This window comes from Onychostruthus taczanowskii, unplaced genomic scaffold (assembly GCF_017590055.1).
Source record: "Onychostruthus taczanowskii isolate IOZ18803 unplaced genomic scaffold, ASM1759005v1 scaffold142, whole genome shotgun sequence".
In the NCBI taxonomy this organism is placed as follows: domain Eukaryota; kingdom Metazoa; phylum Chordata; class Aves; order Passeriformes; family Passeridae; genus Onychostruthus; species Onychostruthus taczanowskii.
In genome coordinates this window covers 388,163-406,692 of record NW_024498597.1, presented here as the reverse complement: position 1 = coordinate 406,692, position 18,530 = coordinate 388,163, and the positions used below count along the sequence as shown (strand labels likewise).

At 49.5% G+C, this 18,530-nt stretch overlaps 1 protein-coding gene across 4 annotated transcripts in view; it reads right to left on the bottom strand.

Moving 5' to 3' along the window:
• The window catches only part of CHD6 (chromodomain helicase DNA binding protein 6), a 96,379-nt gene that overhangs the window by 47,334 nt on the left and 30,515 nt on the right, over positions 1 to 18,530 (bottom strand). Inside the window, exons 1-2 of one of the 4 annotated variants that reach the window (XM_041398179.1) lie at positions 9,656 to 9,710; positions 8,977 to 9,032 (exon numbers count right to left, since the gene is read on the bottom strand). The exons of 2 other annotated variants lie outside the window; for them this stretch is intronic. In XM_041398179.1, the coding sequence (XP_041254113.1) occupies positions 8,977 to 9,032; positions 9,656 to 9,695 (96 nt within the window). In that variant the 5' untranslated portion in view covers positions 9,696 to 9,710. Of the gene's footprint in view, positions 1 to 8,976; positions 9,033 to 9,655; positions 9,711 to 18,530 lie in introns of those variants that run through there. One more of the 4 variants, XM_041398180.1, reaches the window with a different exon arrangement.

The following is an 18,530-nucleotide window of genomic DNA, read 5'->3' as shown; positions in this document are numbered from 1 at the left end:
TGCAAGGCTGACAAAACAGAAGTTACACAAAACAACGATATTGTGCTTACTCAAAAGCAGGGGTTGAGGAACAGCCACCTAAAATGGACACCAGAAGTTGAAGATGGACCCCAAAAAACCATATCAGGACTTATAAGAGGTGTGACTATGTAAAATAAAGTCAAGGAAGTGAGGATAGCTAATGAATATGTAATCAGTGTGCATGATAAAATCCCTGTTCACCCAACACTCATCCCACTGGAATGCAGGAATGATTCCTCTGAGTGACCAGCGTGCTGCAATAAAGAATACCTGCTTTGAATACTCAAAACTGTGTTACAAAGTTTCTATCCACACAATTCTGGTATCACTCTTTTAGGTAAGTCCCCCTTAGGAACTGGAAGGCTGCAATTATGTCACCCCTAAGCCTCCTATTTTCCAGGCTGAACAAACACAATTCTCTCAGCCTTTCCTCCTAAGAGGAAAGGCTGAGAGACCCGATCAACCTGGTGGCCTCCTCTGGACTGGCTCCAGCAGGTTCGTGTCTGTCTGGCACTGAGGACTCCAGAGCTGGATGCAGCACTGCAGGTGGGGCCTCACCTGAGGAGAGCAGAGGGGCAGAATCCCCTCCCTTGACCTGCTGCCCACACTTCTTCTGACGCAGCCCAGGACATGGTTGGTTTCTGGGTGCTGCACACACGTCCAGGCGTGTGCAGCCTCTCATCCACCAGCACCCCCAAATCCTTCTCATTAGGGCTGCTCTCAATCTGTTCCTGCCCCAGTCTGGATCAGTACTGGGACTGATACCCAATCTACACTTCCTTAAAGATCTGCCAGCTCTGTTCCCTAGACCCAGAGGGCAGTCACCCAGGGAATCCCACTGACTATCTCCCTGAAGAGCTGGAAGTCTGTTTCCCTAACACTCAGTGTCAGCACCTTGGCCTGGGATCCCTGTGGGCATCAGGTGTCACAGCCTGCCGTGTCCCAGGAGCAGTGCTGGTCCCAGTCAGCAGTGACTGCCTCCATCTGGAGCAGTCAGAAGCCTCTGGTGCAGGCCCTGCCATGAATGGGCCATCAAATGCCAGCCTGTGGGACCCAGGTGCACAGCCAGGGCTCACACAGGGAGCACGTGGACAGAGAGGCAGGGAGACCAGGCTGCTTCCCACCAAGCGCTGCCAGCCCAGAAACCATACTCCCAAAGCTGCTTGGTCTGTTTTGAGGGGAGAATGCTTCATGTTATGCTCCTGAAGCCCACAGCAAGCTCTGGCCATGCATGTAGGACTCTGCTGCCAAGTACGGTCTGCAGTGAGAGCCTGGCGCACTGCCATGAGCCAGGGAATGGGTTTTTCCTACTACCCCTTGATGAGGTTCAGTTTATCCTGGCTTCTTGTCAACAGGAAAAGCCTAAGAAAGCAGAGCCAGCTTGTGCTCCTGCCTGGCTCCAAAGCACCCTCGCTGCTTTGCCTGCAGCAGCCCGGCCGGTTCCTCATGGCAGGCAGGAGCTCACTGTCCCCGTGCAGCTGCTGCTGGAACATCGGCTGCTGTCCCTGTGCCACAAGGGAAATCACCCCTGCTTCCAAAGGGTGAGAGCCTGAAGGGCCTGTGTCACACTGATGGGGACACAGCACTCACTGCAGGGAACTCTCTGCTGCAGCAGCAACCTCAGCCTGAGTGGCCTGGGATATGGGTGTCCATGAGCCAGCAGGCTAGCAGTCACTGTGACTGGGCTAGCAGTCACGGCATCTGCAGCCATGCCAGCACTGACATACCACCCACAGAGACCCCCTTCACAGGAGAGGAACACATGTAGCTGCAGGAGCCTAAACCTGGCAAATCACAGCCCTGGGACATGCTGCTTCAGGGCAAGGCAGGCTGCTCTGGGCTGCTCCAGACCAGCCAGGAGCTGCTGTGGGCAATGCTGACCCTGAGCGGGCAGGAGTGGGGCAGGGCAGGCGTCTCAGTACGCCGTCTGCCCGGGCTGGTCCAGCGACAGGCTGCACCCACACCACGATGAACCCACCTGGAACCCTGGCTGCCAATGCACCTGGGGGCATTCATACAAACTCATAAGGTATTGGGGAAACCCACTAATTTTGGTTAAATCCTGCTGCCCTCCTAAGTGGTTTCTACTTCTCAAGCTGTGAGGAGGTCTCCTTGTCATATGCTCTGTACAATTTCGTTTTGTCATTCTCCTCCTGCAGAGCTCTCTTGACCTGCCTAAGGCATAGGTGACAAGTCACCCTCTCCTTGCAGGTAGGCTGTGCCAGCTCTCAGGCCATCTGCCTTATCCTGCTCAGCACTTCTTTCAACCCCACTGGCTATGGGGTGGCAGAAGGAAGCACATAAGCATCACAGGTACCACAGAGTAGTAGGAGGGCTTCTGCTCTGTTCCTTTTCCCTTTACAAACCACTGAATGCACCCTGGGACAAACTGTAGGCACATGCCAAACTCTGCCAGTGCTTTAAAGTCTCCTCCAGGAGCAGGGACAGCCGCCAGTGAAGACACATGCATGGCTGGTTCTCCCATACTTTACCAGGAGCATCTTGAGACTTTCCTCAACTTTTCAGCCTCCCTCTCCATTTCAGCATGTCAGATGAGTGGCGGGAATCAGCCAGCACCTTTCTTCCCCTATTGTGCTGTGAAAGCAGTAACATCTTCCCTGTATTTGGCTTCCTTGCCTTTAACCAGTCACTAATTTACAGAAACACCTTTCATCAGGACAATGCTTCGCATGTTTACAAGCATTTGGTGAGAAACTTCCTCAGCTGCTGGTGGAAGCCCATAAGCCTTGCACCAGCCCAGCCCAACTTCAGTCCTGTGAGCCAGTTATCTTTAAAATCCCCAAGAGATTGCAAGGACTAACTCTGCTTTGCAAAAGTCATGTTGACTATTCACCAGTGTACTATTTTCAGAAACAAAAGTGCTTAATTATTATAGTTCCTAACTATTTACTCAATACCTAAGAGAATCTATTGACCTTTAGTTTCACATTTACTCCCCTTTCCCTTTCCATGGCCCTTAATGGGTGATGGCCCCAACACTATTTATTAGCAATTCCCAAATCTCACAGTGTTCCTTTACAATTCCAGAGTAAAGACCCTCAAAACAGGTGGCTTATGTGACTTTGCTCAAAAATGTCTTTGCCACACCCTTTAAGGGCAACCTGCTGATGCCTCTGGCATCAGAGATGGCTCTGGGTAAAGAGCCTATTTAACTGAGCTGTTCTGCCAACACTCAGTTTCTACGAGCTCTCACTTGACCTCACAATATTTACTCTGTGACTCCTCTTAAAGACGTTTTAAATCCCAAGAGATTTGGAAAAAGATCTGTTATTAGACTCCATGTCTTCAGTGGTTCCTAATGTGATGCCCTGCCTTGCTACAGGGTTACTTTTAAATTCACAGAGTATGTGTCCTTTTTTTTTCCTATGACTTTTTAAAACTAAATAGAAACATAATTTTCCATTCAACTGCCTATTCTACATATCATTTTATGTGTATACCTAAGCAAGCAGCTTTGCTGTTTCTGGGTATTTTGGAGTGGGGAAGAAGTAAAGATGACGACTTCCAGATTTTGGTAGATGATGCCCATCTCTGAACCTCTGGTAAACTAATCCAAACATGCTCTGCTTCCCCGGAACACTTTTTATCCCTAGAACTATGTCTTTGCACTGTCTATCAACTGGCTTTTTTTTGGTGATGATTGTAATGATTTCACATTTCCAGAATACACTTCTTTGTGATTTTTTTTTTTATTCACAGAGGAATCTTCTGTAAATTACATTTCATACAGTCCTTCAGCATCAGCTGGAGCAGGAAGTCTTGTTACATGTGTCTAACTACTGTCAAATAGAAGGTCAGGAGAAAAAAATGTTTAAAAACTCCCCAGAGAGTTGTTTCATTTATAGTCTCAAACGCCAAGTTTTTATTCAGGACTTGAGGGAAGACACCATCAGGAGGTGGGAGGCAAAGCAGCTCCTGCCCCTGTTACTCGAGGGGCTCCCTCCCCTCTCCCAAACTGCAGAGCCTGTGGGATGCACTGGCTGTCCAGCCCACAAGGCTCACACAGCACCCCGGATCCTCTGCAAGCCCCCCAGCAAAGCTGGGTGCACGGGCACATGAAGGGACAGTTTACAAACTCCCCTGGGCACATGCATGGGAGCTGAGAAGCAGTGAAATTCAGCAGTGTTTTCCCCACATCTGCTTAGGACAAGACCAGTGGGACTGCCCGTGGTGAGCCAGGGACAAAACCCACAGCCTCACCTGCCTGCAACAGGTACCTGCAAAGGGAACAGCAGCGGAAAAGAGGGAACTGCAAAGAGAAGGTGGGGACGGGAAGAAGCAACATCTGCTGCCCCAAAAAGGAAATGCTGATTTACACAGCTTATGCACTTTCAGCAGCAGCAGTAATAATAATAAACAATAATAAGAGTAATAATTATAGTATCTATGAGAGGCAGGAGCAGAGAGGCTCCTCTGGAACCACATGGCAGAAGTCACATGCCAGCACTGCCAGGAGATGCGATGGGGATGACGGAGGTGTTGCATCCGCACTGCTGGCTTTTGGAGCCTGATCCATATCTAAACCCTGCACTATCCCATGAGTTTGGGTGCGGGAAGGAGAAAAGATCAAAAGCTTCATGCCCACCCCATAATCCATCCTGCAGGCTTTCCTCTTCAAGAGCAGTGCTCCCATCAGGGCAAAGCTCTGCCACAGCCTCAGGATCTGAACAGCAGCTCTGTCTAGTAAGAAGGCCACAGATGAGCTCTTCCAATGGTCACAACACCAAGAGCAGATCCACCTCCCCTGGCAACAGGCTCAGATGACATCCACACAACACAGCCTCACCAGGCAGCATGACTGCAGCCAGCAGTCACAAGGTGCAGACACCTTGCTCCCAGCTGCTAGGACCATTCAAGCCCTGTTTACTGCACTCTTGGCCAAGCTTTCCTGCACTGCATCAGGAGAGTCTGCAGAAGCCTGCATTTGGGTCTAGGGCATGTATTAAACCCCACAGAGATCTGTTCTGTATGTGGAGTGTCCACAGGGACCTGACTGCAAGGGGTCATCAATGGTTTCTATGCTCTTTGGGCAGAGACTGATGCCTGGGGGCTGCCCAGCAACCCTGTTGCCCATTTCCCCCTCAGCACTGACCGAAGCCACCAGCCAGCCTGCCACTCCAACAGCAGCCCAAGATGGGCACCACGACACAGCTCTGCCTCCCTGAGATGGTCAGGCTGGCCATCACCAGCCCAGACTACCCACACAGCTGGTTGTAGAGCCCAACAGAAGCAGAACAGGCAGCTCCTTTCACACAGAGGGTTTTGGCAGGCTGGTGAGCCAAACACTCCAGCAGCGCCATCCCCACCAGTGGTGTGTACAGCATGGGTTGTTGTGCTCTGGTTGCCCAGTATCTGCACCCCTTGTTTCCAGCTCTTAATCCAATGGAACAAGAAGCTAAAAATATTCAAGTGCCACCTTCCGTCGTGTCTCTGAGCAGGCTCTGCAGTCACCATGGGATGTGCATGATGGAGGCAGGGCCTGGCTCTGTTCCCAAGATACTCCACCACAATGCAGCTCTCAACAACTACAGCTCAGCAGCTCTGTCCAGTGACAGGGCCAGCCCTGGCAGCGGGCACACGTGTTCCCACCACCCTAGCAGAGGGAATGGGTGGGGCAGAGGGCAATGCTGCTGCCCTGGGCTGTCCAGGCTGTCCTCCCTACTCAGGACGAAAACCTGTGCAGCCCTTGGAGCTTGGGAGAGACCCAGCACTTGTGGATGTGTGTGCAGGAGAGGGGCACCCTGGCAGCTCACTGCTCCCCCCACCCTTCACCCTTACAGAGTGAGTGCCTAAAACTCCTCCACCCACCCAGCATCGGGGGCTCATCAGACCTGACAGTCTCACCATGACCAAAAAAAGGCCATAGACAGCCTGGGACAGAGCTACAAGTGCCCTCAGGCTTGGACAGCTCCACACTCCCCCCCGGCGCTGCTCCCACTGCTCAGGAGCCTGCTTCAGCCTCGAGGAACTCTGGTAAAAACCCCCAGCTGCATCTGCATTTGCAGTATGTGAGACAGCAAAGCTCACTTTCACATAAACAGATCCATAAAATTCAGGAAAATCCTTCATTTTATGCAGTGAGTGCTTGAAGGAAAGGCAAGCAGAGCTCCCTCAGATGCTCCCAGGGTCTGCCTCTTGCAAGGGCTGCCCAGCAGCCACACGATACCTGCAGCCCTGGGCTGTTCCCCATGGCCTCCCACTGCTGTCCACACACTGCAGGGGATCCAGCTATTCCTGCCACTTCCAAGCCCAGGCTGGAAAGTCAGAAGACCCCTCCAGGAGAAGGCTAAGGGGTCACAGGACTTTCCACCTCTCTGTCTCCAATGCAATTCTGCTCTGCTCTCACAGTCCATGCAGGATGGGAGCACTTCCACGGCTGTAGAATAAGGAGATTTAGAGGCACTGTGGGATAACTGCATTTATTTTAGTTCATTATTTCTCTGGTTATTTAACAAGTCAGAGTTTGGCAGAAATAAAGAGTAAAAGACCCTTCAATGCCAGGGACAAACAGGACACAGACAGGAGAAACAGCCCAGGGAATGATGGTGCTGAGCCCTCAAAGGAAGTCCATCACTTATCACTGCTTTCGGGGGTAACCAGGCACTCCTGTCCCACCTCCACCAGCAGACAAGGCACCCTGGCATGAAAACTTGTAAGTCATGAGACAAGTGACAGGTTTCACGAGTTAGTCACAGCTTGGTGACAAATGTACCAGATTTTTGTGCATCACTAAGGAAAAAGAGTTGAGGAAACAGAGCCCCTGCCTTTGTTAACAACAGCCCCTCAGATGAGTGAAACAGTTGGCAGTGCCCTGTAACCCAACCTATTGTATTTGCACAGGAAAAGAAGCACTGCTACAGGGGACACCAAGGGAGCACAGAGAGGAGCTCCTCCCCAGACAGCCCACTTTGAGACCCCATCTCTCCAACCTAGGTTTCCTAATCCACTGGCAGTGGACACAGAGAAGACACAGCATTGGCCTAGGACAGCCAAGAACTAGGGAAAGGAGAGAGCACATCCGGTATTTTTTCCCAAAGGCAGTTGACAGTTCCCCTGCCATGCCTCACCAATATGAAGAGTACCAGAATTTTGCCAACCTTTTTATCCTTGGGCCTGATCCTACACCCATATGATGACCAACATGGAGCTCCCGCAGGTGAGAGGCTGGCAGGGAAACACATGACTTTTGAGAGCCTTGGAACCACATAAGCATCTCATCTTCTCCAGAGAGACTGTTCAATGGAAGGCAACAGCCTCTCTTGGTGCCATGAGAAGTCTGTTTACAAGGTGTGGGCACTCCTGGGCTCAGGTGTCCAGAGTGATGTGGAATGCCACCCTCAGGAGTTCTGCCCCCAGTACTGCTCATCTGGGCATTACAGCGAGCCACCTACTCCTTCACCACCTCAAACAGGCACCCAGAATGCCTGCAGGAGCCCTGCTTGGCCAGGCTTTCTTCCAAACACTGAATTTGGGAGTGCTGCACCCCACCCCATGACATGCTGCAAGGTTTGTCCTGCACTGCTGCTGGCTTAGAGAGCTCAGGAGATGAGCAGCTGAAACTCTACCCCTTCTTCCTCACACCACATGCCTTTATCTCCCTCCCAGATTTTATCTGCAGCAACAGCTACAGAAAACAATTTTCAGCTGAGCCCTCTAAAATCTCCAAATGGTGGGGGAGGATGGCTTTGCCATGCTTAAACCCCATGTCATTTCAGTAATCCCATTTCCAGAGCACCCAAATCTGCTATATTAGCCCACTGAGTGGCATGAATTTCTTACCTGGGCTCTGCTATCAGAGGAGGGAGATCACTGACCCACACCCCAAAGCATCCTGCTCTCCTGCAGGCCTTTGCTCTGCCCCATCAGGAGCAATCCAGCCATGCAGGTACACAAGACCTTCCATGATCCCTTCCTCCTCTTCCTCACCTTGAGGCTGGCTCTGCTTCTTCACAGTGTCTTTAGGACACACTGCTAAACTCATTACTTCCTACAGTACTGGTGCTCTGAACACACACACCTTTCATATCTGCAGCATTTGCCTTGCTGCAAGCCCGGAACAGCACACCGACCTCTTCAAAACATTCCCTCCCTTCCTCCTCCCATCAACCTGCCACGGCAGTGTGATCTGGGGTGCCCTGAGGATCACATGCTGCTTCAGAGCTGGTTAGAAATGGCACAGGCTTGTGCTCTCAAGCAGATTTATCCCCTTGCTCAATGCCCACTTGAATGCTTTCCCATTAAAAGCAGCATGGACACAAATCAGCTCCAGGCAGACCAGTTTGTTTTACACCTCCAGCCACATTTCAGCCCCAGAGTGGCTCTCCATGCATGTAACCAGTCCTTTCCCCTCAGCAGAGTGCCAGTGGTCAGGCTCTTCCCCTGCACACACTTAATACAGAGACCACTGGCTCATAAATCTCCTCTGGGAGCAGCAGGCTGTTATGATCCAATGCAACAATCCAGAAATGACAGCTTTGTGAGATGGAATTTTTTCTGAGTAAGGGAAAAAATTCCCCCCGTTCAAGCTCTCACAGCTCCCAGACATTATCTTCCTGAACCTCCCAGCTGGTATTAGTCCTGGTGTATCATGTTAGTAGCAGCAATCACAGCCAACATGAGATTACAGCAAGAACCAATATTGTGGCCTTTGAGACAAAAAGAAGGGCTGCTCCTCCACTGGGGTAGCACCAAGTCAAGAGCATTTCCACTGCTGAAGATAAACCCCACCTTGTTCAATGGTCCCATCAGGCTCACCCACTCTGGGGTGCAGCTCAGCTCCTTGAAATTTGACCTGAGCTGCACCCCTGCCTGGAAATTCAAGACAACATTTGCCCAGCCTATTTCCCACCACACATCAGTTGCAACAATTTCCACATGGGACATGGTCCTCAGGCCTTGACAGCTGAATTTGGAGAAGGAGAGAGGGTCACAAACCTGCTTTTCTTTTTTCTGTATTTTCATTATCATCAAATCTGGGATGAATGTTATTTCTGCAAGACACAACACAAAAAAAATTCACAATGATGAGAATGCTGTATCTGAGGCACTCCATCCTTCTATTCACCCCTCCAGAAGGCTGAGCCAACCCCGGGGCTGCTCAGAGCAACAAAGCTGCCAGAATTAAACTCTCAGGGACAAACTTAGGGACATCTGCTCTGCTGAGCCATGGCAAGAGCCCAGCCACAGTTATCCCCACAGTACTGCCTGAAACCCACCGGCCAAGACCAACATGGCAGCCACAGTCCCGGCAAGAAGCGGCACGTCTGGGGCCTGCACAGAGCACACTCCAACTCCTCAGAGCCCCAGGAATAGCCCAGGCCCTGCTGAGAGATTTGTTGGATGCTGCCAGCCCTGCAGTAGCAGAGGGAAGTAAACAAACCAGCCTGTGCCAAGCAGCAATGACAGCAGAAATAGACTGGAGAGGATGCGGGAACTTGACGTGGGCTGCAAGCCCTATGACCATGACACAGAAGAGCTGCTATAGGGACAAAGATGGAGCAAGCAAGGAGGAGAAGAACCATGTCTCCCCACAAGCAGCCTCAGGTGCAGTGCTGGTTGTGTCCCCAGGCCTGTGCCCATGCAGCAGGGAGGACTCTGCATGAGTGGCACCCACCTTGCAGCCCACAGGGAGGATGGGCTGAGCGAGGGGTCATTTCCAAGCAACACCTCCACAGCAGGCCTGATCAGAGGGGCTGCAGTCACAAGTCCAGCTCTTAGCAGCACCTTAGTGCCAGGGGCGACCAGGTCCCCACACTTTTCTCCCCAGTGGATCAATGAGGGGTCTGTGGCAATGCAGCACCATGATGTGACAGCCACAGCGAGTCTGAAGCTGCACAGATTAATTGGCCATAACAGACACCAACTCGACCAGCCTAAATTTGCTAGAGAACAGAAGTAAACAAGTCCTCAGGTATGATAATGATAGGTCAGACTCAAATTCAAACAGGGGACCCCAGCCAATCCCATTTCATTACGGAGACATATCCCTGCCAGTGAGCTGGCTGGTGTTAAGATCCCAACCAATCTGCTGTGCAAGCACAGGAAATTTGAAGCCTTTATAAAAGGGGGCGCCCAACAATGAACTTTGGCTGCTGTTGCATGAACTTTGGTGTGCTCTGTCACGTGCCTGTCTCTAAAACTGTGACAAGTGGTGACCTCTGACGTGATACAACAGCTACCATGGGTAGAGCAGGGAGACAGAGGGCAGCGGGGAAAGCTGCCTGCAGCCTGCAGAGCTGTGGAGAGCGGTGGGCAGAGCCATTGTAGTCCCAGCAGAGCAGCAGGTATAGCTCTGAGCAGTGTGGAAAGCTGCGAAGAGCCACGGGGAACGCTTCATTGGTTCCAGACCCTTCGTAAGTGGAAGAAGTCACCAGGAAATATGGGAGCATGGGCTTTAGTGGAAGAAGACCCTGTGGTACAGGTATGGACCCTCTTTTTATCTGAATGAGGGGTAAATTTTGTGGAACAGGCTCTGGAAGCTGTTATGGATGTTATAAAGCCCTGGGAGACTTGTGGAACAGGCTCTGGAAACTGCTCCAGACACTATGGACGTTATAAAGCCCTGGAGACTTGTATTGGATTTGCTGGGACAGTTAAAAGTTGAGTGGGCAGCAAGAACAGCAGTGGGGATGCTGCAGGCTCTGCCAATCAAAGCACGCAGCAAAGACAGGGCACTGGGCGAGGCAGCAGCGGGCAGGGGTGCCGCACCAGATCCGTGGGACAGGAGGACGGGCAAGACAGCTGCATTGCACCGCGAAACTATGCCACACCGCGAAGCCACCCCGTGCTGGGACGCCTCACCAGTGGAGAGCGCCACATCCGAGCCAAGCTGCTGCCATGTTGTGCCTAGCTGCTGCAAAGCCACGTCAAGTCATGGAGCCACATTTGTCGCTGAGCCGCGCTGTGCTGCTGTGTCAGGCAAGCACTCTGCAACCGGACCGCCCTGGCTCTACAGCCGCACCGCAGCGGCGTGTGGCCCTTGCAGAAGCGAATCGCCCTGCAGCCACCCCAGACACGCATACTGGAACGTCCTTCACCACCACACACATGCGTGGACTGCCTCCTCCCAGGGCTGACTGCTTGGCTCCAAAACTGCGCCTACGACCCAGCTCCCATTGGGCACACCCACTAGCCGCTGCGACTCGTGAGTGACCCCGGAGATACACCACCACGGATACCCGGACGCCGTACCAATGTCCTTTCCAGAAGCAGTGGCAGGATGGAGGATCCCAAAGTCCCAGTGCCACGAGCGTTGCCATCGCCACTACCAGAGCTGGAACCACCTCTCGTACACACTCTGGTAAGGGACTCAACACACACACAAGAGATGACGCCTTTGCCGCTACCACTCAGCGCTGCGCTGCAGTTTCTCATTTGACCCTGGCCGGTCCAGCTGCGCCGACCGACGCAGTCTTGGGGAGCCCTGAGCAGCCGCCTGCACTGGGATCAGGGGAGCCCAGTGAGTGGGAAACAGCGACCTTCTCCTGCCCTCTGTGCAAGGCACCTTCGCGGTCACGAGGCTGCGCCGCCACCACCGCTCGGGGGTAGGCATGGCCCGACCTGCCATGGCCGCTCCAGCCATCGCTGCCGACGAGCCCGTGTTGCGACTGCGGTAAGGGACTCAACACACACACAAGAGATGACGCCTTTGCCGCTACCACTCAGCGCTGCGCTGCAGTTTCTCATTTGACCCTGGCCGGTCCAGCTGCGCCGACCGACGCAGTCTTGGGGAGCCCTGAGCAGCCGCCTGCACTGGGATCAGGGGAGCCCAGTGAGTGGGAAACAGCGACCTTCTCCTGCCCTCTGTGCAAGGCACCTTCGCGGTCACGAGGCTGCGCCGCCACCACCGCTCGGGGGTAGGCATGGCCCGACCTGCGCCGCTCCAGCCATCGCTGCTGACGAGCCCGTGTTGCGACTGAGGTCTCCATCCCGGCCAGCACCGAAGCCACAGCCCCCAGGGCAGGGGGAGGGTCTCCAGCCACAGCTGTAATCCCATTCCTGCTACCTGCAGCAGCAAGAAGAGGCAGCAGCACGGCCGAATGGTTACAACCATGCTGGGGAGACGCCGAGATTGAGGGGGCGGCAGGCAGGGCCGTGCAGCCGCCGCAGCACACTGTAGCCACTCGCCGAGGCCGTGCAGATGGCCAGCATGCAGAGCAAACCCAGAAAGTCTACCCAAGGAATTGAGAAACATTAAAAAGCTCCTTTGGTAAGGTTTTCAGGAATCGGACAGGACAAATGGTTGCCATGGAGACAAGTGCCCATTCTAATATTGGTTTCTGTATATACCTATGACAGCTTTAGTCCTCATGTTATGACTGACAGCACTGGATCCTTTCCTTTTCAAATGCGTATTAGAATTTCAGCAGAAAACTGTAATATTTAAGGATTGTAGTTCAACTTGATAATTCTCTTCCATATAGAACTCACAGTAATTTTCCAGGTTGTTTTTACCCTTCAAAGAAAAGAAGCATTAAGGTATTATTTTTCTTTTCAAAAAATCTTACTGTTTCAGTTATGGGAATTCCAAACCTAAATTAAGTTTGGTTCATTTAAAATTATGCAAATATTTTATTCGAGGATGGGAGCTGTTGGCTATTTTTAGTTTATATGACAATTATCAAATCTATAGTAAACCAGCAAAACTGACAATATAAAGCCCTAAAGCTTAGAAGGCTATTGAGACAACACCAAAAGGAAAGCCATTGAATATAACTACTTATAAGTGGAAAGCCTTATTATAAAGCTTAGAAGTTTGGAATGTTTTTCTCTGACTCTTCATGGCAAACTCCTTCCAAAAAGGAGTCACAATGATACATACACTATATTCACACAATATTCAGGGTAATATTTATCTGGACTTCATCACCTTACAGTACTGATGTAAGATACAGATGATAAAACCCGATATCTGATTGGACATACTTTGTAATAACTCTGGATAATGGCAACATAACCCTTAGTTTTGTCACCTTCAATTTGATAAATAAACCTTCAAGAAAAAAAAAAATACCATGCAAAGTAAATCCCGAGGCACAGATTTCTAAATCCCTGCACTGTGCCATATGTCCCCTGCAACTAATGTCAGCCTGCAAAGATAGCCTAGTGTGGAGTCCCAAAACTATAAACTGTGGAAGTATAAAAACCTAGAATGAAAGTCTGAAATAAGTCCAGAATAGAAAAGACTGCTTTGTTCTCGAATTCAATCTTTCTATTATATTTATGCAACTCCTATAGCTATTATCTTTAAAGGTCTTGTAAAATTCTTAGTATTCCGAAGTCATGAATCAGAATATAAGATGATTACACAGGAGACACAAATTGTTGAATTTTTCTTTCTATCTGCACAACACAAATATTCGGTATAGGGGACTAAAATTCATTACATTCAAATATAACTTACTGCAGTCTTGCCATCTCTGGATTGCAGTGTTTGAAGTTTTAGTGGGGAAGACACTAGCATGTTGCTTTAAAGGAGCTTTTCTTGCTAAGAATAAAGATGATGCCTTTATTCCAACCATATTACTAACATTTTTATACTTTACTTTCAACCACATCTCTAATATTTCCCAGTGATGGGCCTTCTATGAACAGTTATCCTGTGTTTCAGAAGTACTGCCCTTTATTATAAATTCAATCTACCCTGTGAGTGATCCAACCAACTGCCCAGTGAAAAGAGGTGACACACACAGTATTGCCAGACCCTTTCTGACAGCCTCCTGCTGCTTTCCTGCATCAGACAGAAGGCAACTTCACTGAGATATAGACTTTCTTAATATTTATGACATTTTAGACATTGAAAGACACTGTTTGTTTTAAACGTGCCCAAAAGAACACTCTAAGTTCATGAAAGCAAACACAGAGGTACTAATTTAGGAGAGAAGGTGTTTGTGCAGTTGGATAACAGGTTGCATGTTCACATGTCTGAGTGGATTTATTATGTTTGCACTCACCTTGTTTGAGACAATGAGCACAATGTGACCTGTGCATACCTGGCACCACGGTTTAAGATTATATGTCTTGAAGGTGCAATGCTTTATTTGTAATCAAAGGGGAAATGTATCTAAATTTATTAGGATAAACAGTTACCTTGCAAATAGACTGATACAGAAACTTAACAACTTTAAGGAGTAAAATCCCAAGGTTATAAGGAAAATGTACATATGCTTTTCATTGCTTTATAGAATCTTCTTTGACATGATTTGATTTTTCTGAAACTTGACTTGTAAACCTATAAATACATTCTAACGGTCTTGTTAAATTTATTTCAAAGGTATCTGAGACAGCAGGAGTAGCAGTAACATTTTGCATTTCATTTCAAGAATGATTGTTAGTTTTCTTTGTACCTAACTCCTAGGTTATTCATTCCTTCCAAGTATGATTTAATTTATACAGAGGAATGTTATTGTTTTAGTCTACAACTATTACCCAATATTTACTTTTGCAAAATGAATGCTCATGGAAGTGCTGATTTGACAATTTTAAGTACTGCAGCATTTAAAAGTAAACAGAGACTCAAACCAAAATGGACGCTTTATATTCACTTATCTAACGAGGTCCCATTAATTAGGGTAGACTGAAGCCGGGATCTGAAACCTTTTCTACCAGATATTATTGTCCATATTTAATTAAGCCAGCATTGTGTTCACCACCTCTGCAAATGACAAGGATTATGTTAAAATTAATACCAATTCCTCTGACTTCTGGGGAACCTGCAGTGTGTCATTTCTTACAGTGAATGACTCTGTACAATATGTGTGAGTAACTTAATTCCCTCTGACATCAAGAAACAACTTCATAGGTGTGCTCTCTGTTCTGGAATGCTGCAAACTACCTGCACTGATAGAGACAGATAACCCAACTGATTTTGGCTTTGGTATTGTGACTATGCAAAGGGATTCTATAAATACAGCTAAATAATGTTGTTAATGTTGTATATATCCATCAAATAATGAGCTAAGATCACAGCCAAGGGAAGAGGCCTTCGCAGGGAAAGATCAAGGGCTCCACATATACACCATGGAGCATCTGTGGCAATCCTGTAGTGACAATTCACTTGTGCCTTTACCCACGGACCTTGAGAATCAAGTATTTTAAGGACATTACTAACACAAGGATGTGTCACTTTTAATCATGAACCAGAATGCAACCTGAAAAACCTAACCAAGACACGGGGATGGTTCCTTTGATGGTTTTGAGTTGGTTTGCTCGTGCTAAAAAAGTAAATGACACTTGCAAAAGGGGATGTGTGCATATATATATATATATAAATATATGCACTGTTATAGTTATTTACAGGCTATTTATAATATAACTGGTTATTTAGACAAGGATATATGACAAAACCGGCTGTTCTATGAGTTATTGCTGAAAGATTTCTTTTTAGAATATGTTAGGGAAGCCCTCCCAGCCCTGGTCTTGGCTCTGGCCAAGGCTAGCAGGGAAAGTACACCAACAAACCCAGGTGTTTCTGTGCTAAAAGTAAAAGCAGGTCACTTTGACTAGCTGCTTTGGCTTTGCAGAAGCTGGACCCCTTTGCTTTGAGGTAGACATGGAAGCCTAATCTGGAAAAGGCTCTCCAAGTCCCCACTGTGAAAAGGGGGCTCCTCAGACCCCGGATGATAACAAAGCACACAGGCAGTTGTAAGTTTCACCTTGTTAATTTCATTCAAAACTGCATGTTTTGTTCGATTGAATTATATTCCTGTTAAGTTGCAAAAACAAGGAAAGGGGGAGTGTGGGGTGGATGTACACCCCCCCTTAAAAGTCTTGGGTGTTCTCATGTTTTTTAATCAAGCCATAATATGACCTAGCAAGCCAACAGCTTGTTGGAGGCAGAAGATTATCAACAACAGTAAGACAATTTACCTATCACCTGACTTGAACACAAGACTCAAACATTTGGGAGACATCAGTGGCAGAAGGATGCATGTTTTTAATTGAGATGGTTTTGAGTTGAATAGTTTCTTGTTTAGTAGTGTAAAGTTGTAATTTGTAAATATATTTAAAGATATGAGAACTTAAGGATATTAACTATTTAAGGAATGAATGGCAAACCCAAACTAAGACAAATTGTTTCTCCTGTTAGTCGGTTTTCTCAGGGTTCTAAAGTTGAAATGTTTCCCGTTTGTAGGGTTAAGTTGTAAAATTGTAACTTCTAAGTAACGAGACTGTGGCATGCCATTTTGAAAACTTGGTTGCTGGCAATCCCGTTTGACAGCTCCTGGATATGAACGCTACATCTCCAAAGACACACAGGATACACTGCTGGCTGGGAAGGGCTGGGCTTGTCCAGCTGGGTGGAATCATCTGTGTCACCAGGCTGTCTGGTCATCCTGTCCGCAAAGGGCCCTTGCAGAAGGATAACAAAGAACACTTTGCATTTTTAAACAGAAAGGGGGAACTGTGACAGCCACAGCGAGTCTGAAGCTGCACAGATTAATTGGCCATAACAGACACCAACTCGACCAGCCTAAATTTGCTAGAGAACAGAAGTAAACAAGTCCTCAGGTATGATAATGATAGGTCAGACTCAAATTCAAACAGGGGACCCCAGCCAATCCCATTTCATTACGGAGACATATCCCTGCCAGTGAGCTGGCTGGTGTTAAGATCCCAACCACTCAGCTGTGCAAGCACAGGAAATTTGAAGTCCCTATAAAAGGGGGTGCCCAACAATGAACTTTGGTGTGTTCTGTCATGTGCCTGTCTCCAAAACTGCGACACCTTGACACCTCTCTGGGACAAACAGAGCGTTCTCTCAGGCTCTCTGCACCAGTGGCTGTGGTGCAGCTCGGCCAGCAGAACTTTTTAGCCAGTGTCTGCAATGGCCACAGCTCCCAGGCATCGTCAGAGCAGCCAAACCCAGACACAGAGGAACAGCACCCAGCACCCCCTCCCAGGCTTCACGCACTCTTAGGACCAGGCAAGATGGTGAGCTGACACACACCTGCCCAGGCCTGATTTCTCTGGGTACTGGGCATAGATTGGACACTGCCAGGTGCAGGAGGAAGGTGGCTTCACTGCTTCCCTCCCACCAGTGCTGTGGTGGCAGGAAGGCCAGGAGCAGCCCTGCCACATGCAGGGTCAACATCACTGTCAGTCTTGGGTGGATGGGGTATTGCTGTAGCTCCTCAGGGTAAACATGCTGTGACAGTCAAGGTGACAGGGTGAGGTCGCAGTCTGTGTCCTCTCCACTGCTGCTCTAGCCATGGCACACTCAACAGAGCTGTCAGCAGTAGATGCTTTTTGGGCAGCCAACCATCAGCAGTTGTTCGCTCCACAGTACCAGCAACAGGTGCCAAAGACCTCAAAAGTATTTGACAAGTGTTTTAAGACAGAAATCCCACAAACACCTGCCTCTCCTTTCCCGCTGGTGCCATGCAAACCCCACGCCCTGAGGCGAGAGCTGTCAGACTTGCTGGCACAAGGGCACAGTCTGCACTGCTGCTAGCCCTCAGTGACGCACCCCCGTACCGCCACTGCCTCTCCCTCCCAAGCAGGAACACCGAAACCCAACAGGTGCTACAGGTGGGCAGTGCTCAGGGCAGCATGAGGTAACCACTTCTGCATGCTGACGCTGGTCCGTGGCTTATGTCACCACACTGAAAAGAAGAAGCAAAGGCTGCTAACTCTGATCGTGGCTCCATGGCACAGGCCAGGCCATCCTGGCCCACATCTAAGTCAAGCTAAGTGGGAACGAGCAAAGGCACCCAGTGCCACACGAGCAGGAAGGAGTTTCATGGCATCTGTGAACAGGATGACACAGGACTTCTTTCTCATTACAAATTGTCTTGGGGATGGTTTATTATGCTACATAATTTTTTGGGGATTTTGATCTGTTTTGTTTTGTGCCCAGGGATGGCTGCTGTCCTGGCCCCACCCCCATTCTCCCTGGCTCCAGGACTGCCACCATGAATGGGAACCAGGCCGGGCTTTCCAGAGGGAGCTGGGGGTGAGGTGAGAGGCAGTTCTTCCCTTTTCCACACAAGCTGTTGGACTGAACACACAGCTGGTGTCTCTGACCAAAAATCCTGCTATTTCTTTTGTGTTTGGTTCTTTTTTTTTTTTTTTTCTTTGGCACTCTGACTGGACTTGCTGTCTAGCACCAGGATGTGGAAACACCCTTGTTTCCCCACTGAGGGCTGCCTCCCTGCACAGTCCAGACCTAGGGACCAGCCAGTGCTGGTGAAAAATCCCATGGAGACTCTCTCTTGCCCTGCTCGGCATGCCCCACTGTGTCCCTGCTGCTGCTCCAGGATTTTTTGCTACACTTTTTACTCCCAGGAGGTCCCGCAGTCCAGCTACAGCTGCAGAGCTTCTGCTTCCTCTTCCTTGCTACCTCTAGGTGAGCCCACCCTGCCGTTCCAGCTGCTTCCAAGGTTCTGCTGCAGTCCGTGTCGCCGTGCGGAGGTGCAGCGGCACCGGCTGTCCCTGAGGGCTCCACAGGAAGCCCCTTCTCCCTCCCTCCCGCCGGCCGCCCGCCAGTG